This window comes from Elephas maximus, chromosome 21 (assembly GCF_024166365.1).
Source record: "Elephas maximus indicus isolate mEleMax1 chromosome 21, mEleMax1 primary haplotype, whole genome shotgun sequence".
NCBI lineage: Eukaryota > Metazoa > Chordata > Mammalia > Proboscidea > Elephantidae > Elephas > Elephas maximus.
Window position 1 is genome coordinate 35,194,788 of NC_064839.1, and position 21,611 is coordinate 35,216,398.

Sequence of the window (21,611 nt, forward strand, 5' to 3'; positions counted from 1 at the left end):
TAACAATGGTGTTTGAACACATGAGCTTGTCGGCTCCTTCCAGAAACTGCAGGTACCAATGGAACAGGAGAGGACAGATAGTAAATAAAAGAGAATAACAAAATTTGAAAACTAGAAAATAGTAACGTTTTAGCAACTTGAAAAAATGGAAAGCTAAATGCCTGCCTAGGAAGAAGTCAACAAGCAAGCCCCTATACCTCAATAAAGCTGTTAAAATTTTAGAAAAAAAGAACAAGTCATGTCTTACTGTAAAACCCTGGAAGATCTCAAGAATTGAAGGCACTAGATAATCTTTAAAGAAGGAGTAGAATTTAGATCATAAAACAGACTTAAAGGTTCTACAAGATTCAGTAGGCTCCTTGATTCCTCCCTCAACTTTGCATCACCACGTCTCCTCCCCATCAAAAGACTCGAGGGTGTTTTTTTTTTTTTTTGGAGGTTTGTCCTTGAGAGAGGTTGAACTCAAGGGACTGTGAACTTGAGTAGGAGTAGCAGATTCAGCAGGAAGGTTAAGTTGAGGTCTACATACTCAACAATGAGGCCTCCAACCCTCTTTTTCTACTTCGCTGTCAGAATGTTGACAGCAGGTTTATTCATCCCCATCAGATTATTGTGAGAATTAAATGAATAAATGTAGTGTATGGAATGGTGCCTGGTAAATGGTAAATGCTTGGTATTATTATTAAATTAAACAGCTAAATAACTAAAAGTGGTTGCCTCTGTAAGGCCAGAATCAGATTGGGGAAAAACAGGATAGGACACTGCTATTTTTTTATTATGAGCTGTCAAGAATATCAGGCTCTTTAAGTTATGTACCTTTATGAAAATTTTTAAGTAAAAAGTAAAAGCCTCTCCTCCCTCTCTGCAAAATACATAAATTCTAGAACCAGCTTCAGTTACATACCTCTGTGAGTGGCTAATCATACCACCAAAATTACAGGAAATGGGTAAGGGAGAGGAGCTGTTGTCCAAATGAGAGAGGTACGGTACTTGTGTTGTTACAACAAGAGAGCATGGGGAAAGGTACTTCATAAATGACATTAAATGCTGACCATCACATCACAGTTAACAGCACCCCCCCTTTTTTTTTAGCATACATACAAACATGAATAGTTTCTTGACAAAACGGGATCATACTACTGGTGTTCCAACTTTTTCTTAACAAAACGGGATCATACTACTGGTGTTCCAACTTTTTTTTTATGTTGTGGAGAGGAACTTAGAAAAAATCAAAAGGCTAGATAGTTCTGTTTCATTAATTTAACAATACATGTGCTGAAAGAGAATCTTAATACAAATAAGGAGTGCTTTAGAAAACTCTCTGGAGGCAAAATAGGTGGCTCAAGGTGGTAGATGCAGCAATTTCTCTAGGAAATTAACGAGTGTCCTTCACTTCTAGTACCAATAAAGGCTTAGGGCTAGAGAGGGTTGTGAAAAGTGCCATAACCAGCACTGTTCATTTCAGTGAATGGAACTTCTAATAACCTTTTTAGTTTCCTGCCTTGCTCCAAAAGACAAGTATTAACAAGCCATTTTCCTGACTTTAAGCTTGTAATAAGGATTCTTGCACAGCATGTGATTTGTCCAGAGAGTTAAACATGCAAGCTTGCATGATATTTAGAAGCTTATTATGTACCTATCTTAGCCTTCCCATTTTCAAAATAATTTCTCCCTTTTGAGCCATTAATCCTAAATATGCATATGTGGGTGTGCGCGTGCACGTGCGCTTTTATTCAAAGGTGTTTGTACTTAAGATGATTAATCCAAGTGCAGTTAAAATGATGCTGACCAAATTAATTTCATTTAAAGCTTAGTTGTAGGCCAAATGCTATGTAAAATCTTGTTTATGAATAATCGTAATCCTTTAAAAATATTTGATACTTAAAAATGACTCGGGATCATTGTACAGATTGAGGACATTGTCTTCTACATAAAATTGAACACCCCTCCCCAATTCTTTGTTTACTAGAATTAATCAAAATTGGGGGGAAATTAATGAAAAGTAAGGGAAGTTAGATTACTATATTCAAACATTTGGGAAAATATAAATGGGCTTTCTCATTTACTAACTGTATGGCCTTGAGCAAATAACCTCTTTAAGTCTCAGATTCTTCATCTGAAAATGAGAATAATAGTATCTAGTTCATGGAATTGATATGAGACCTAAATGAGATTGTGCATGTAAAAAACACTTAGCACCATACCTGCTACACAGCAGCAGCTGTTCTAGATGGTTGTTGGTATCATGATGTTGATAAGGAAGAGGATGAGGATGTTGACATAAGGTGTAAGAAGAATTTTGAGATTTTTTTTTCTTCCTCCTTGCTGATTCTAAATTCTCTTTCTGTGGTAGGTGGTGGACTTTGTATCAGCAACTCTGCAGAGAGCATGTGCAAGCTTGGCCCATCAGGCAGAGAGTACTGTGGAATCGCAGACGCTAAGCATGTCCATGGGGCTGGTGGCTGTCATGCTGGGAGGAGCAATTCAGGTGAGTTGCAGACATGAGCCAAACTTGAATGGAAGGAAAAGAGGAGAGAAAATCTGTTGCTTCCCTTTCATAACTCTTGTGAGTAATAAGAATGGGCATTGTACACAGGAGAAACAGGATAAACAAGTCAGACTATTAATGAAAATTCTCTCCCTAGTAGAGGACAAGAAAATTGCACTGGTTCTAATTGACCACCTGCACAGACTTCAACATCTAAAGGGTGGGGCCCTTTCTGATCTGGCACGAACTTGGCTTATAACCTGTGTTTTGCATCTGTGGATGAGTAGTAGATTCTCTGGCTATCATTGCAATGGCTCTGCAAAACTCAGCCCTTGTCCCTACCACTGTAGTCTGGGGAAAACCTTAGTAACCTGCTAGTTGCTGGGGATTCCATGTGTTTTGAATAGCTCCATTTTAGTACAGGATTCATTGTTCAACCCATATCATGTAGCACATTAAAGCTGTTTCCAGCCACTTCTAAAGCGTATGTTTCTTTTATACACTTAGTTCATAATTTAAAAAATTTATTCATTTAAAAAATATCATGTACTTGCTGTGTGCTATATACTAGGCTAAGGTGCTGAGAATACAGTAGTGGGAAAGGCAAGGCAGATATAGTCCCTTCTCTCATGAAGTTTACAGTTCAGCAAGGGAGTCAGACATTAAATAACTATGCAAAAATATATTTACAATTGAATGAAGTGCCTCAAAGGAGAAGTGGAGGGTACCAAGAGAACATAACATCCAACCTAGGCTGGGAACGTTTCCACTGAGGAAGTGTAAGTTTAAGCCAAGGCTTTGAAGGATGAATAGGAGTTTGGGGTGGGAGGGTATACTTGAATAGATATTATATAGAGAGAGCAGAGGAAAGAGTAGTGCCAGACAAGGTGGAAAGACAGGCAAGGGCCACTTCATGCATGTGTGTGTGATTGGTTAATTATATACCACATTAAGTTAGGAAATTACAAGAAAGCAGAATAAGCTTAGTACCAAATCAGTTGCTGTTCAATCGATTCTGACTCATGGTGACCCCATGTGTATCAGAGTAGAAATGTGCTCCCTAGGGTTTCCAATGGCTGATTTTTTGGAAGTAGCTCACCAGGTCTTTCTTCCGAAGCTTTGTGCAAATAGTATTAAATTAGCTCTGAAGTAAGATTGGTTGTAACCCTTAGCAGTCAGTAGGAAACCCTCTGGGAATGGATTTGTTTTTGAATTTGAGGATTCACATCTGATTCTGATTGTTGATATATTAGAATTTGCCCCTCCAACCCTGGTGGCGTAGTAGTTAAGTGCTAGGCTACGAACCAAAGGGTCAGCAGTTCAAACCCACCAGGCTCTCCTTGGAAACTCTACGGGGCAGTTCTACCCTGTCCTGTAGGGTCACTATGAGTCGGAATCGACTCGACGGCACTGGGTTTGGTTTTTTGGTTTAGCTTGTCCTTAAAGGGAATAAAAATTTTATCTGGACCTTTTGTTAATGCCCATTTCTTGGTCCACTTGCTTAGCGCTTTGTATTTCGGTTTTGGTTCAGTTCCTGGAGGCATATTATGTCCCCGGTGTTAAAACTACAGTTTTAATATTGAGGGGGGCTTACAGATGGAATAGTTTTTCTTAAGTTATATTGTTATTGGATTTAGTTGGACTGATTTTTATTTTTCTATTTGAGTATTAATTTGCATAATCTCTTGTTTCCACAAATTGGGTGTGTTTTCTTGCTTTCTCTTTTATTATTTAACATTTATAATTTCAAAACACATCCCAAGTAGAAAATAGATCACAGAAATCTACATTTCCCTCTCTGGAAGCCATTTTTGGGGGGCTAAACTGTATAAATGGGAGCCCTGGTGGCGCAGTGGTTAAGTGCTTGGCTGCTAACCAAAAGCTTGGTGGTTTGAACCCACCAGCTACTCTGCAGGAGAAAGATGTAGCAGTCTATTTCCATAAAGATTTACAGCCTTGGAAACCCTATGGGGCAGCTCTACTCTGTCTTTTAGGGTCACTATGAGTCGGAATGGACCCAACGGCAATGGGTTTGGTTTTTTTGGAACTGTATAAATTAGTCATGTTTTAAGAGAGGCTTACCTGACTGATGCAAATGTATTTTTCCTTGCCTGTCCCTGCCCTTCAGTGAGCCATCCTGACTCACTGATTACATCCTGGATTCCTCTGACTTTGCAGTTCCTTAAATGAACATATACAGGTCACCCCTGTACTTTTGCCCCAGATCTTTTTTTTTTTCCTGTTTAGTTCATGGGTTTATATGTTTCTCCTACAGTAATACTAGGTTTTCTGTCTTTGCATTAGAGGGAAAAATCATGATTCTGAATTATGTTTACAGATTATTATCGTCAGACTAGGGTCTTTTTTTTAGTCTAGAAGATTATACTGCACCCATCCCCTATTACGATTTGTTGTTTTGGCTAATGAAACAGAGTCTAACACCATTTGAATCTTTTTTCCTTTCCTTTCTAATTTGTGTAATTAAGGTGATTATTAGAACTTCGTGTCTAGGAAGAGGAGCTAATTTGGAGAAAGTGTAGGTTTAAGACTCCTAACAAGACTACTGTAATTCCAACCTCATTTTCTAAATTTCAGGGTTGGTCATCAGTAAAAGCATTATGTTGGTAATTCTTCCCTGTGCCTTAAGGATACAGTTTCTGCATGATGTTCCAGGGCCCACTGGATGCTCCAAAGCAGTGCTGCACGAAGCTGACCAGGCCATTCTAGACTTTCTTTAGGAAGAAGAAACAAAAACGCATTGCCCCCAGGAGGCAGTGGAGCCTATCAGTTAAAAGCTGGGCTCTGAATCTTTAAACTCAATTATTTGCTGGGTATATGTCCTTGGGCAATTTACTTAACCCCACTCCTCAGTTTCCTCATAAAAACAAAACAAACAAAAAAAACAGCAAAACTAGCACCTTCCTTATATGATTGTTGTAAGGATAACTGAAATAGTATGGGAAAAACATTTAGTACTGTGCCTGACACATAGTAGGCACTTAATAATTGTTAGACATTTATTATTTTAATTACTATTATTATTATCTGGCCCTTGCTGAGTGGTTAAGGCTAATCCAATAAACTAAAGTGTTGCCAGCATAATGCATTTTTGTTTCAGTTAAAGATTTAAATCAAAGATTTATTGTGTACCTATTATGAGGTAGGCCTGACTGTCCTGGAGAATACAGAGATACAGTCCTTGCCCAAATAGTTGCAGTGTAGTATGCCATAAATGCAGTAATAAAGGTATATACAAGGTACATAGTTGGCACAAAGGAGAGCATTATCTCCTCTGATTGGGCCTGTCTGTGAATAAATAACAACAACAACATATTGTTAATGTTTACTGAAGGCTTACTTAATACCAGGCCTTATGATAGGGAAATGATGTGTATTATCTCAGTCAGTCTTCACAACTGAGTATGTACTGTTATCAGCCCCATTTTACAGTTGAAGACACTAGTACCGATGGGCTGAATAACTTGTCTAAAATCATGTAGCTAGTAAATGCTAAAGCTGGAATTAAACACAAAAAATTAATGGAGATTAACAACACGTATACAATAAAGTGCACAAATTGTAAAAGCATAGCTGGATTCGTGTTAACAAATATATACACTCATGTGTCCACCTAGATCAAGATATAAAACATTTCTAGTACCCCAGAAATGGCCCTCTGTCCCTTCCCAGTCAATATCCATTTCTCCTCTCAAAAGATAAACATTATTCTGACTTTGTCACCATAGATTAATTTTGTTTATTTTGAACTTCTTATGGATGGAATCATACCATGTGCCCTCTTGTATGTCTGGCTTCTATTATTCACAATATTTTGCGAGATTCATCCATGTTATTTTATGTAACACTTGTTCATTCTTTCTCATTGCTGTATAGTGTTCTATTGTATGAATATGAAAAAAAAATTTTTTTTCTTCAGTTTAATTCTGATGAATTCTTTATTACTTTTAAAAGATCCATGTTTCTGTATCTTATGTATATCTTTATGTATAAAAAAAAAACTTTAAAGCAGGGCATACTGTGTGCTGACACGGAACAGAAGTAAATATCCCACTCATACATAAATTCAGTGACATTATATGAATAAAAACCTAGACATATAACAAGTCAGCCAAACATTTGAGGAAACATATTTGATGCACAAAAATGAGAACAAAAAAAATAAATGTAACTATTTCTCAGCATTAGGAATTTATAGATCAGAGTTTTATTGCTGGAAGAAACCCTCGAATCCTTCTAAATAGTGATATCACTGGAGCAGGGTAAGGCAGGTTAGAGTATATATACCCCTTAGGCTTATTAAAATCTCCTGTGGGGCTTCTCCTCTCGCCATCACCCCATTCTGATAGGCTTCCCTTAGAGGACATGCTCTCTCTACCACCACCCTCAATCTCTGCCCCACTAGTCCAATCTCCACTTCTTAAATGAATTTTAAAACTTGCAGAAATTTAGGGCAACACACAATCTAACTGGTTTGCTCCTAGCATTCCTGAAAGGAATCAGAGAAGTGGGCTGATGTTGCTCTGCTCAAAGCCCTGCTGGCACAGTGATTAAGCATTTGACTGCTAACCAAAAGGTTGGCAGTTCAGATCCACCAGTCGCTCCTTAGAATCTATATGGGGCAATTCTGCCTTGACCTATAGGGTCACTGTGAGTCAGAATTGATTGACAGCGGGTTTGGTTTTTTTTTTTTTTTCCGGTTATGGCTCAGCGCATTCCCTGAAGGATTCCAGAAACTCTGGAAGAGAGGCAGCCAGATAAAGGTATTTGTCACCCACTTGCAGCTGCTCCTTTAGGCCTTAGGGCTTTTACACTGAATTCTGAGATCTGAATCTAAGATCTACGTTGAGAAGTAGTAACAGCAGGAAGAGTACAAATGAGGCCTGTATGGTCAGTTCTCAATTTTTATAGTGGTCCTCGATGACCCTTGAAAAAGAATTTAGCACTTAGTACTTCAGTTGTCTCATCTCCAACTAAGTGAATATTACTTTATACCTCAATAGTGATTTTGAACATTTATGAACAAATAGTTGGCACCTGTAGTCTTAGGCTTTCTTGATTATTCTCACAGTGGGAAATCTGTAGGCTTATGAAACTGAAAGAATGTGTGGCTTTAATTGCCTTATAAACTGTTTAAGAATCCATCTGCCTGCCCATGGTGGTTAGACAAGTTGTCCAGTTGAATAATGTAAGTCCAACGATGACTAACAAGTTTGAAAACAGGAGGAAAAGATAGTTGTTTTTTAGAAGAAATTGTTGTATATAATAGAAATAAAAAAGAAGCCACATAGACCGTAGATGAAAGTAGATATTCCTATTTCAGATACTTAAAAAAACAAAGGGCCACCACACTACCAGGCACTGAATGAAATTTAGCATCATGACAATAGTAGCAAAATTATTCTAAAATGTTTTCCGTTGACCTTTTTCTTAGATAACATGTATCTTTAAACATATTCTCTTCCCCCCTTAAGATAGAGTAACATCAGAATGGTCAGTTGCTTTATACACAAAGATAAGCCAAAATGTAGAGAAGCTAGAAGCTGTACTTTACACTGATACTGCATTTGTTTCTGATCGTGTAAACAAAGAGACCTAAGGGGAGTGTGTGGCGAGATTCAGTAAGTACAAACCTAATGTATACCTCAAGTTTTCATTTACTTGGGAGGAGAGTGGTGGGAAAAGTGGCCAGTTACAATTCTGTAGATTTACAGTGTAAAATGAGAATGTTACATAGGTCCTAAGAAAATGGTTAGTTGGTTGAATGAGTGAGTGAATGATTAAGTTATAAATATCCTGCCTTGTTCTAAAAAGGATTTGAAACCCCTAAGGTTTTCAGATTTTAGGGCCTCAAGAAGCCTCATAGAATACTTCTCCAGGATTTTCACAAAGGAAAGGATTACCATTGGTTCTTGGCTCTCCCTTGGTTGCACATGCACCTTTCTTAGTAAGACATGTGACATTATTAGAGCAGTGCTTCCTTAGGGAATAAAATCTTACGTAATTTTCACTCCCACTTTCTAGGAGAAATTCTGTCTGCCAGTTATCATTCTGATCACTTCTAGACCTGTGGTGCCCTTGTATGCTGACCAGCCACTTGAGATCATGTAGTTAAGAACACCTTTGTTTGTTCAAGTGAGACAGTGTAGAGTGTTAGGTGAGAGTGTGGACTCTGAAGCCAAACTTCCTAAGTTCTTGTCTTACCATCTTCCAGTTGTATGACCTTGGACATGTTACTTAACAATTCTGTGCCTCATTTTCCCCCTGTTCAAAATATGGATAATAATAAAAAAAATACTGAGTATATAATAGGAATATGAGTGTGAGTGTGTGTGTTCTCTTAGAAGAGTATCTGGACATGGCGGGTAAGTATTCAATAATTGTTAGCTATAGCTAGTCAACAAATACTTATTGAGTGCACACCAGTGGAGCCAATTACAACTCATGGCAACCCTATATGTGTCAGAGTAGAACTGTGCCCCATGGAGTTTTCAGTGGCAAAATTTTCGGAAGTAGATCACCAGGCCTTTCTTGCAAGGTATTTCTGGTAGACTTCAACCTCCAACCTTTCGGTTAACAGCCAAGGGCGTTAATTGTTTGCACCACCCGGGGACTCTTATTGAATGCTAGACTCAGGCTGTGTGCTCAGATTACATCACAAACAAGGTTTGTTCCCTGCCGCTTTCACTCAGAATATGTATGTGTTTCCTTGTGCTCAGGTCATATTAACATGTTTTATGTTAACTTGGATATGACATTTTTTGTTTTATTCTGTAGTTGAAGTCAAGTGATTTTGCTGTCCTGAAGCAATTGCTGCCTCTGCTGGAGAAGGTCTCCAACACATACCCTGACCCTGTCATCCAAGAACTTGCTGTTGATCTCCGCATCGCTATTGCTACCCGTGGAGCCTTTTCCACCGAGGCTGTCAGTGTGGCTGCCCAAAGTACCCTGAACAAAAAAGATCCAGAAGGGAAAATAGAAGAACAGCAACAAACCAATTGTAAAATATCTGCTGATGTAGCTAATAGCCACCTCGAACAACAGCAAAGCAATGGGAAATCCAGCCACCAAACAGGCCTGAAATCTGATAATGCCCCACTCGTTCCTCAGGAAGTGAATGAACCGAGCACTACTACAAGCCAGAAATCTGGAAGCATAACCACAGAAGAGCTTCAGGAAGTTCTTTTATCAGCTTATGATCCTCAAATTCCAACACGGGCTGCTGCCCTGAGAACTCTTTCTTGTTGGATAGAGCAGAGAGAAGCAAAAGCCCTTGAGATGCAAGAGAAGCTTCTCAAGGTAAGTAGTACATCCTGTGAAAACACATGTGCACAGGGTGGGGCAACTTTCAAGAACCATTAATTCAGCTCCTGTATTTTTGGAGCCTTGACTCTGTGCTAAGCACTGTGTTGGATCACCCTCAAGGAACATATAATCATTCTGAGGAAAAAAGACTTAGACACAGTAAAGACTTCGATAACCATATTAGACTATTCAATTGAATATGAGTGCCAACATTTATATGGAAAAGAAATGCTGTGGACAGGAAAAGGAGAGAGTTAAAATCTTCTGGGGGAAGTAGATCTTGATATAGCCTTAACAAACTGGTGAAGTGTGAGCAGATGAAAGAAAGGGGATAGAACAGCCTGAGCAAATTCCCAGAGATGGAAAAGTACCTTTTGTGGTAAATAGGTCCACTTTCAACAGTGTGACATGGCCCCAAAAAGCCCCATTTTCTCTGGGCTCCGTTTTGAGGGGCATTGGGTAGAGATACAGATTGTTGTCTCTCCTCCCTCCATCACCAGTGAAAAAGCTGTTCTTTAAATTTTACATATGCTTACTTGGGTATGTTTTTCCTTTTGTGGAAACTGTCCTGATCACATTAGGGATTAGAGATTGAAGGCAAGGGGTCTAGAGATGACTGCCTGGGATCAAACTCCAGATCAGTTTCTTGTGCAAGTCATTTAATTTCTGAGCCTCAATTTCTACATCTGTAAAGTGAGGATAATGATAGGGCCTACTTTATGTTGAAAGATTTAAAATGAAGTAGTCGGTGTAAAGCACTCATTATAGTGATAAGCGCATAATGGGCATCTAATAAAGGTTAGCTGTCTTCATTATTAAGGAGCCTTGGTGGCACAGTGGTTAAAGTGCTTGGCTGCTAAACAAAAGGTCAGCAGTTCTAGCCCACCAGCAACTCTGTGAGAGAAATATGTGGTAGTCTGCTTCGGTTAAGGATTTACAGCCTTGGAAACCCTATGGGGCAGTTCTGTTCTGTCCTTACAGGGTTGCTATGAGCCAGAATCAACTTGAAGTCAGTGGGTTTGTGTCTTTATTATTTTTTCCATATGCCTTTGCTATTAAACTAAGAATTATAATTCTGATTGAAAAATTTTATTTTTAGTAGCTAAAGTATTAGAATCAATTACTGTTGTTAATTAGCCAGACCTTTTTTTTATACCTTATAGACGTTGCCTCTAATTCTCACAGCAATGTCAATATAGGTATTATTCCATTTCATAGATGAGAAAACTGAGGCACGGAATATGCCAAGTATTTGCTGTCATCGAATTATCTCTGAAAACCTAAAATTATGTATCTTCTTTGAGTAATCATGAAAAATATTCCTTCGTACGCATATTTAGAAATGGTCAACGCTAGGAATCATGTATGAGGCTCTCCTAAGCTTCCTGCCCCTTCCAACCTGGCCATCCCCCTGGCTGAACTAATCTTAGGCTCTCCTTAAGATGTTTAAGATGTGGATACCATCAGCAACAAGTTGGTAGCAAGAATCGATGTGCCAGCAAAGGATATGGGATTATATATGGAGTGGACACCCCTGTCTTCCCCTGGACACAAAACAGAAAGAAGGAACATGGGCACAGGCCACTGTCTTTCTCTGGCCCTCATGTTAGGGCCTAACCCTGACGTGTAACTGTAGACTCTTCTAGATAAGCAGTACCCACTGAAATTGACACACCCTGGTAGGTCCCTGAATTATGAGATATATTGACAGTAATGTTACTAATGTTAATTGGACTACTGAAATTTGCAAAAGATTTTAAAAAATAAATGAGAACAGATTCAAGGTTATCCCAATAATAACACTTGTCTCTCATTTGCGTTTCTGTATGCTTTCTTGAGTGGAAGAGAAAAGGATCAAATCATAATAAATGTGACATCAGTTGCACATAACCCAAAACTTTTGTGTGCCACAGCCTATAGACTGTCATGTCGGGTGTGGAAATGTTGATGACTGTTCTTCCAAATGTTGGTTTCCATTGCCCGCTGCTGGTGTATACTTTATTACTTCAGGAAGTGTCTCTCCCTAATCCTATCTCCCCCTGATAAAACCCAGTATTATCCATTGTAAAAAAAACGGGGGAGGGGACTTGAAGCATTTGTTCTGTTTTTCCCACAAGACTCTTAAGTCACACCAGTGTCTAGCTAAGACAAGGAGAAAAGCGCTTACTCTTTTGAAAAAAAAAAGAGGCTGCTATAAAAGGTTTCTTAAATCTTGCTTGCACTTTGTAAATCATATCACTGCTGTATTTTTGGTTCCAGATATTCTTGGAGAACTTGGAGCATGAAGACACCTTTGTATATCTGTCTGCTATTCAGGGTAAGCTAGTCCTGATTAAAGGACATCAAGTCTATGGGCTAAAGCTTTATTTAACATATGTTTGCAAAAATAACCTAAATCCAGCAAGATTGCTGGGCATTTTGTCTATTCCCCTGACTCCTAACCGGAACTTGCTTTAAATCATAATAATATTCCAGGAAGGTTCCCAAAGGGTCCCTATAGAGTTTCAGTGTCTCATAATGATGAGGAAGCCTTTGTTTATGTTTACTTATCATTCCGTGGGTTAAATCACATTTCCTCTAATTCAAGGGGGTAAAGAGTGGCTCACATCTAAGCTCTCTTTACATTATTCTTTTTATGTACTTGTGTCAGTATGTACCTTTGCTCTCTCTTTAAGCTAAAAGAATCTCAAAGCACTTAATGTTTCTTCATCAAATATTTTTTGCAATAATTTTACTTCACTTTTGTGATTCTCTGTTATTCTCCATATCTCCATTAATTCCTGAATTCCAAATCTAAATAGGGGTTTCATGAAAAGAGATAATAGAAAGATACAAAAAGTGAGAAGCAGACACACAAAAAGATGAGAAGCAGGCATGATGAGAAGGTCGTAATTAACTCAGTTTCTTTTGGCTTTCTCAGTGTAGTATAAGGTTGAGAGCTAGGGCTCTGGTGTCAGACTATCTGGGTACACATCCCCATCCCCTCACTTCGCAGATAGGTGAACTTTGGCATGTTACTTAATTTCTCTGGGCTTCAATTTCCTTACCTGTACAGAGGGGGCTGAATGGGAACATACATTGGTACAGTCATTTTGGAAAACAGTCTGGCAGTTCATCTAAAAGATAAACCTTGAGTTACCATTTGGCTCAGCGATTCCACTCCTGGGTATATATCTAAGAGAAATGAAAACATACATCTACATAAAAACTTGTACATGAATAGTCACTGCAGCATTATTCATAGAAGCCAAAAGGTGGAAAGAACCTCAATGTCCATCAACTGATGAATGCATAAACGAAATGTGGTATATCCATGTAATGGATTATTTGGCCATAAAAAGAAATGAAGTACTAATACATGCCGCAACGGGGATGAACATTGAAAACATGCTAAGTGAAAGAAGCCTAAGGTAAAAGACTACGTATTATACAATTCCATTTATATGAAAGGTCCAGAATAGGCAAAGTCATAGAGACACAACCCCCTAGACCTCAGGCCTGGCCTGTACTGGACATCCCAATAGGCACTGGCTCTGCTGAAGCCAGAGGCAACCAACCCATTCAAAGGAGCAGCTGGCGTGGGTATGGGCAGCTAGAGAGCTTGGGCTACTCTAACTCAGCCACTGTTTTACTGACAGCCCTGGGGAAAGCATTCAGCATTTTCCCTTATTGCTTAGTGTTCTGTATAAAATGAAATCATTTCATTTGCTCAAAAGAGTTTTGATTAGATTTAAATAGCTTAAATCACTGATCGTTTATTATTACTCTTCCGTCTCTAGACCAGTTGGGGTTCAGCCGATCTAGAGTGGCCTTGGCTGAGCAGCTCAGCTTCTTCCTGTAGGTCTGTGGGCTGGCAGGGGCGGCTCTGCTGCACATGTTCCTGATCATTCCTGGACCAGTGGCCAGAGTATGTTCTCCTTACGGTGATGGCAGAAGTGCAAGAGAGCAAAAATAAACTGAAGGGGCATCTTTAGGCCTAAGCTTGGAACTGGCATCCTGTCACTACTGCCTCATTCTGTTGGCTAAAGCAAGTTATGTGGCTGAACCTAAAAGTCAAGGGGCAGAGAAATAAACTGTGTTCCTGTAGTGGGTCGAACTGCCAAGTCACATAGCAAAGGACATGGATGCAGGGAGGGGTGAAAGATTGAAGCCAGTAATGCAGTCCTCCACACCAGTGTGTTCTCTTACCTTCCAGTGGCAAAATTCCCTATGAGCACAAAGTCCTGTGCAGGTCCTCATCAGTTAATTGTTTCTTGGTATACAGACACAGTAGTTGAAGCATAAGAGATGGTGTAGAGGAAAAAGGTGGTGTAGAGTGACATAGTTCGGAGATGAAGGCCTGAGCCTTAGGATTCATTCTTATTCAGCAAACATTTATTGTACACCTACTATATACAGAACACTTTAACTGTGAGTTGTCATGTTAAAAAGGAGCCCTGGTGGTGCAGTGGTTAAAGCACTAGGCTGTTAACCGAAAGGTCTCTTAACGGAAAGGTTGGAGGTTTGAACCTACCAGATGCTCCATGGGAGAAAGATGTGGCAGTCAGCTCCTGTAGAGATTCACAACCTTGGAAACCCTTTGGGGCAGTTCTGCTCTGTCACTGTGAGTTGGAATGAACGGCAATGGGTTTGGTTTTTTTTGGTTTTAAAAAAAACAAAACTAAAAGGAGAATTCTTCAATGGAAATGAAAGGATCACTCAAAGAGGTAAAAGGACAACTAGGTGAGGGCAGAGGCCAAAAGAGAAAAGTAATCACTTGCAGCTCAGAGGCCAAAAAGGGCAGGAATAAAAGCCTGGGGGTTCCATGGGGCTTCGGAGGCCTTGTGACAGTGAATGGTTCTTATGGAAATCAAATAAATCAATGAAACAAGAATCTAAAATGCCTATAATTAATAACTCTCAGGAAGCTAGTCATCCTGTACTTTTCTCAAGGAAGTGTAATTCTGGTAAGGGGATGTTTCTCATTGATTTTTTTTTTAGGACTGGTTTTCGGGAAGTGGTGGCATGTCATTCTAATGTAGCAGCATTGCTCTCTGGAATAAGCTTCCCAGCTGATTAACCCCTGGAGCTCATTGACCTCTAGGGTCTGCTATAAAAATCACAAATGTGGGTTGTATTTGTTTTTCTTAATTTAATTGGCATGCTAATCATTTAGTAGCTAATTTGGTAATAAACACCTGATATAGATGTGTAATTTCTGTTCTCTGCTCCCTAAGATGGGCAAGTGTGAATTAATTGATGGTTTTGGTGTTTGTAACATGCACTTAAACACCAAGGGCATAGGTGAATTTTCCATTAAGAAAGGAAGGAGCTGAACTTTCCCACCTGACATTGCCAGTATAGTTCTCCCCAGGGCTATGCAAGCCAGGAGCCAAGCTGTTCTGGAGTCCCAGTCAGATAAGACCAGCCCACTTGTAGATGTCATGTAGTGCAAGAGGAGCCTGGCTGTTTGTGGTTTGAGTAGCATTTAGTTTTGGGGAGAGTGTGTATGTGCGTGTTTAAAGTTTCCCTTTTTCTGGGCTGCCTGTATGGTTTCATGTGAAAGGTAAAATATACCTTTTGCTTAATTTAGTGATACTTTGGATTTCTTTTGTAATTTGTCACCAACTTTGTCTTCAGTTTAGTCAGAGAGCATACAGAAATTCAGTGAACTCATTCATTCAGCAAATATTTATTGATGCCTGATTTAGGAATTTCTGGTGTATGTATTAACCTGTCCATCACATAGAAGTAACTAGTAGGAAGTAAATACAATTTGAGAACTAAATCCCCTATGTAAAAACAGCTTGGGGGTGATGTCTGACCCCCTCTAACTTCACAAGGGGGAAGGAGAACCAAGATCAACAGCCCAAGGATGATTCCTGTGAGGCAGGGGTCAGACATGCCTCCACTCTCTACCATCTTACCAATTCTGACACCAACCATCCCTCCCACAGCACTCTTTACTTCTCTACTGGGTTCGATAATTCATTGCAATGGCCACACAGAGTTCACCATACAATTGTTGGGTTATTAGGGAAGCAACAGTTATAATTCAGGCTCAAGAACACTCACGATACAGTTCTTCCATTAAGATAGCCGCTTTCCAGCTGTGCTCCCAGGCACGCCTCTACCTGGCCATCAGTCCGCCCAAAGGCACTCGAGCTCTCCTCCTCTGTGGACCAGGAAGGCCACTATGCAAGTGCCTACTGCCAGGTCTCTGCTGCTGGGCTCTCTTCCTCAGTGGTGGTGTGCTCCTCCTCTCTGCTCTGGAATTGGCTTTCTTTTAAGGCAAAACTTGGTAGGCCACGATTACCCTATCACACAATCACCTGGGTAGGAGTTACAGAAGCAAGGCTAGAAAGGCCACATGAAGTAATTAATCAGTGATCAGTTGAATCGCACCCTGTGAGTTAAATTTTAATGTTATGAGACTGTCTGCATCTCTTCTTATTACTGCTGGGAAAGTCATACTTGATTTAGCATTTGCTCCCAGGTGTTCAGTAGCAGCTTCTTCAGGCAGAGAATTATGTGCAAATTGCTGAGCTCCAGTTATAAACCAGAGCTTTTAAATAGAAGACTTAACCTTAAGCAGAATATTGGCCTTTAAGTGTCTCCCTTTTTTAGACTCCTTATATATTTTTTTCACTGTCTTATCATCATTATTATTACAAATAATGCATTGTCGTTGTTTTAAAAAATTTTAATGACGAGGAAGTGTAGAAGGTAAAAAGTAGAAGCCCTTCTCTCTTCCGAAATGGGACTTAAAATACATTCTTAAGAGTCCCATAATGTATATTAAATGTTTTGGGCATTTCTCATGGTTTAGTTTTCAAATAAATGATTCAATAATTAATGCAATAAATAAGTAAGTTCTATTCTCCAAATAAGATATTATAACCACGTTGTCACTCTGTGAATCAGCGCATGTGTCCTCTTGGTCGCTTTAATTATTTAAAAGACATTTTGAAAGCAACTCTGAGGACAGATGCATTTCAAGGATACATGTAATCCCTTGTTGTTGTTGTTAGCAGCCGTCAAGTCGATTCTGATTCGCGGTGACCCCATGTGTGTAGAGTAGAGTAGAACTGTGTTCCATTGGGTTTTTGAGGCTGTGACCTTGTGGAAGCAAATTGCCAGGTCTGTCTTCCCAGGTGCCTCTGGATGGGTTTGAACTGCCAACCTTTTGGCAAATAGCCTATCTGTGTCAAAAGGATTTTTAGGTAAAACTACCACAATAGTTTTTAAAATTAAAAAACAACAAAAGAAAATACACACTCATGTACACAGGAAAAATACTATGCTCTGAGCCAAGCATGGGAGGTGAAGTATGCCAGTGTGTTTGAAGAGAATCTAGGCTTGTTGACATGCCCAAACAAATCACACTAACTGTACTACCCTTTTCCTTTCAGAGTTTTCATTTCTAATGAAAGAGCCAAGGGAAGGGAAGGCAAAAGCATCAGAAAGGGGAAGTTAAATACAACTTGAAATTGTTTTTACAGAGTTTCAAACTGAGTAGGATTACAAGTCTGAACTTGTCAGGGACTAAACTCCGTATCTGATTCTCAAATTTCTACCTCAAGTAAGTTGGGAAACCACTAACTGAAAATAATTCTAGCCCTTGAAGTACCATCTAATTGGATCTTGGCACTGAAATTTGGAATGCAGTCCTGTGAAGTTTATCACCTCCATTTATGTCCTCGAAATGGGAAGAGTTCTTTTATGTTCTAACCTGGTTTCTGTACTGTCTAATTAACGAAGGAGCATTTAGTGAATGTCTCTCATATATACGCTATCTCAGGAAATTCTTGATGTAGTTCTGGAAACCAGACATTATCCCCATTGTTTTAGCAGCTTTCTTGAGATATAATTTACATACCTAAAATGTACAATTCGATGATCTTTAGCACATTTAAAGAGTTGTACAAAAATCACCACAACATAAAGTGTTTTCATTATCCCAAAAAGAAATCCCATACTGAAAAGTGCCATTGAATGTGGATGTAGTGGGCATAACAAAACCAAAGTAAAAACGAGTGTTTGAATACATATGGATGGGTATAGGCAAACTGGTATATGGGTAGATACAGGTGTGTACGTAGGTGAGAGCAGATAGAAGTATCTATAAAACCAAACTCACTGCCCTCAAGTCAGTTCCAACTTACAGTGGCCCTGCATGACAGAGTAGAACTGCCCCACAGGGTTTCCAAGGCTGTAAATCTTTATAGAAGCAGACTGCCACATCTTTCTCCCACAGAGTGGCTGGTGGGTTTGAACCACCGACCTTTTGGTTAGCAGCTGAGTGCTTGTAACCACTGTGCCACCCGCCAGGGCTCCTTAGAAATATCTGTGTTATGCCAGTTGACTGAGTTATCTCATGACACTATGGCCCTAAGCCTTCAGACCCAGAAAACCAATGTTCGAAGGTATTTGGTTATATCTGAAGAGTACCTGTATTTGTGTCTTCAATGACAGAAGTATCTGTAACCCATTGCTCATTGCCATTGAGTCGATTCCAACTCATAGTGACCATGTAGGACAGAGTAGAACTGCCCCATAGAGTTGCCAAGGAGCGCATGGTGGATTTGAACTGATGACCTTTTGGTTAGCAGCCGTAGCTCTTAACCACTATGCCACCAGGGTTTCCAGAAGGTATCTGTAGGTACATGTAAATATAATTGTGTGGGTACAGGCACATATATTCATTGAAGACACACATACAGATACTCCTCAAACATAACCAAACACCTTCCTATATTGGCTTTCTGAGTTTGAAGGCTCAGGACCATAGCCTCATGGGACAACTCAGTCAGTTGGCATGACATAGTTCACAAAAATCATGATCTGCATCCTAGTGAAGTGAGTAGCATCTGGTGTCTTAAAAGCTTGTGAGTGGCCATTTAAGACACAACTACGGGTCTGTACTCACCAGGAGCAAAACAGTAAGAAAGTAACTGGCATGGATTGAATTGTGTCCCCCAAATATATGTGTATCAATTTGGCTAGGCCATGATTCCCAGTATGGTGTGATTGTCCACCATATTTTTATCTGATGTCATTTTCCTATGTGTTGTAAATCCTACCTTTCTGATGTTAATGAGGTGGGATAGGCAGCAGTTACATTAATGAGGCAGGACTCAATCTACAATATTGGATTGTGTCTTGAGTCTGTCTCTTTTGAGATATAAAAGAGAGAAGTGAGCAGAGAGACAGGGGGACCTCCTACCACCAAGAAAGCAACACCAGGAGAGAAGTATGTCCTTTGGACCCAGGGTTCCAGCATGAAGAAGCTCCTACTCCAGGGGAAGATTGATGACAAGGACCTTCCTCCAGAGCCGACAGAGAGAGAAAGCCTTCCTCTGGAGCTGACACCCTGAATTTGGATTCATAGCCTACTAGACTATGAGAAAATTAATTTCTCTTTATTAAAGCCATCTGCTTGTGGTATTTCTATTATAGTAGCACTGGATAACTAAGACAGTAACCAAAAGCACAGAGAAGAAACAAGTGTACCTGAGCCATAACCTCATCTACTCTGAGACAAGAAGAACTAGATGGTGCCCAGCTACCACCACTGACCATTCTGACTTGGTTCACAATAGTTGGTCCCAGATAGAATGGGAGAAAAATATTCTGCAGAACTCAAATTCTTATCATAATTATAACAAAAAGAAGCCAGACAGACTGAAACAGTAGAGAACAGAGGACTCCCTGAGACTGTCTCCCTGAGACACTTTAAATCTAGAACTGAGCCTGTTATGGATTGAATTGTGTCCCTTAAAAATGTGTGTCAACAACAGAGAACCCCTGAGGGAGCAGGAGAGTAGTGGGATGCAGATCCCAAATTCTTGTAAAAAGACCAGACTTAATGGTCCAGCTGAGACTGGAAGGACCCCAGAGGTCATGGACCCCATACCTTCTGTTAGCCCAAGACAGGAACCATTCCCAAAGCCAACTCTTCAGACAGGCATTAGACTGGACTATGGAATAGAAAATGATACTGGTGAAGAGTGAGCTCCTAGGATCAAGTAGACACGTGAGACTGTGGGCAGCTCCTGTCTGGAGAAGAGATGAGAGGGCAGAGGCGGTCAGAAGCTGGCCAAATGGACATGAAAATAGAGAGTGGAGGGAAGGAGTGTGCTGTCTCATGACAGGGAGAGAAACTAAGAGTATATAGCAAGGTGTACATAAGTTTTTGTATGAGAGACTGACTTGGTTTGTAAACTTTCACTTAAAGCACCATAAAAAAAATGTGTGTCAACATAATGGAATACTACGCAACGATTCAAAACAACGATGAATCCATGAATCATCTCACATGGAGGAATCTGTAAGGCATTATGCTGAGAGAAATTAGTCAGTTGCAAAAGGACAAATATTGTGTGAGACCACTATTTTAAGAACTCACAAAAAAGTTTAAACACCGGAGAAAATATTCTTTGATGGTTACAAGGGTGGGGAGGGAAGGAGAGGGGTATTCACTAATTAGATAGTAGACAAGAGCTATTTTAGGTGAAGGGAAAAACAACACAGTACAGGAGAGGTTAGCACGACTGGACTAAACCAAAAGCAAACAAGTTTCCTGAATACAACCGAAGGCTCTGGAGGCCAGAGTAGTGGGACAAGGGTCTGGGGACCATGGTTTCAGGGGACATTTAGGTCAATTGGCATAACAAAATGTGTTAAGAAACCATTCCGCATCCCACTTTGGTAAGTGGCGTCTGGGGTCTAGCAAATGGCCATCTAAGATGCATCAATTGGTCTCAACCCACCTGGATCAAAGGAGAGTGAAGAACAGCAAAGACGTAAGGTGTTTTAGTTCATCCAGTGCTGCTATAACAGAAATACCACAAGTAGATGGCTTTAACAAAGAGAAATTTATTCTCTCACAGTCTAGTAGGTTACAAGTCCAACTTCAGGGTGTCAGCTCCAGGGGATGGTTTTCTCTCTCTGTCAGCTCTGGAGAAAGATTCCATGTTATCAATCTTCCCCTGGTTGAAGAGCAACTGAGCTACAGGGACCCGAGGTCCAAAGGACACGCTGTGCTCCTGGTGCTGCTTTCTTGGTGGTATGAGGTCTCCAACTCTCTGCTTACTTCCCTTTCCTTTTATCTCTCCAGAGATAAAAGGTGGTGCAGGCCACACCCTAGGGAAACTCCCTTTATGTTAGATAGGGGATGTGACCTGGTAAGGTTGTTACGATCCCACCCTAATCCTCTTTAACATAAAATTACAATCACAAAATGGAGAACAATCGTAGAATACTGGGAATTGTGGCCTAGTCAAGTTAATATGCACATTTTTGGGGGGACATGATCCAATCCATGACGTAAGGTAAAAATGAGCCCAAGAGACAGAAAGGGCCACATAAACCAGAGACTACATCAGCCTGAGACTTGAAGAACTAGATGGTACCTAGCTATCACCGATGACTGCCCTGACAGGGAACACAATAGAAATTCCCTGCTGGAGCAGGAGAACTGTGGGATGCAGATCTGAAATGCTCTTAAAGTCTAGACTTAATGGTCTGACTGAGACAGGAGGTCATGGTCCCCGGACCCTCTATTATCCCAAGACTGGAACCATTGCCAAAGCCAACTCTTCAGACAGGGATTGGATTGGACTGTAAGACAGAAAATGATACTGGCAAGGAGTGAGCTTCTTGGCTCAAGTAGACACTTGAGACTATTTAGGCAGCTCCTGTCTGGAGGTGAGATAAAGAAGGCAGAGAGGGATGGGAGCTGGTTGAATGGTCATGGGGAATACAGGGTGAAGAGGAGGAGTGTGCTGTCTCATTAGGGGTAGAGCAGGTAGGAGTACAT

General features: G+C 40.1%; 1 protein-coding gene across 1 annotated transcript in view; it reads left to right on the plus strand.

Annotated features, from left to right (window-relative positions):
• The window catches only part of TANGO6 (transport and golgi organization 6 homolog), a 207,689-nt gene that overhangs the window by 58,669 nt on the left and 127,409 nt on the right, over positions 1-21,611 (plus strand). Inside the window, exons 12-14 of the mRNA XM_049864569.1 lie at positions 2,354-2,488; positions 9,284-9,805; positions 12,071-12,128. Of these exons, the coding sequence (XP_049720526.1) occupies positions 2,354-2,488; positions 9,284-9,805; positions 12,071-12,128 (715 nt within the window). The remainder of the gene's footprint in view (positions 1-2,353; positions 2,489-9,283; positions 9,806-12,070; positions 12,129-21,611) is intronic.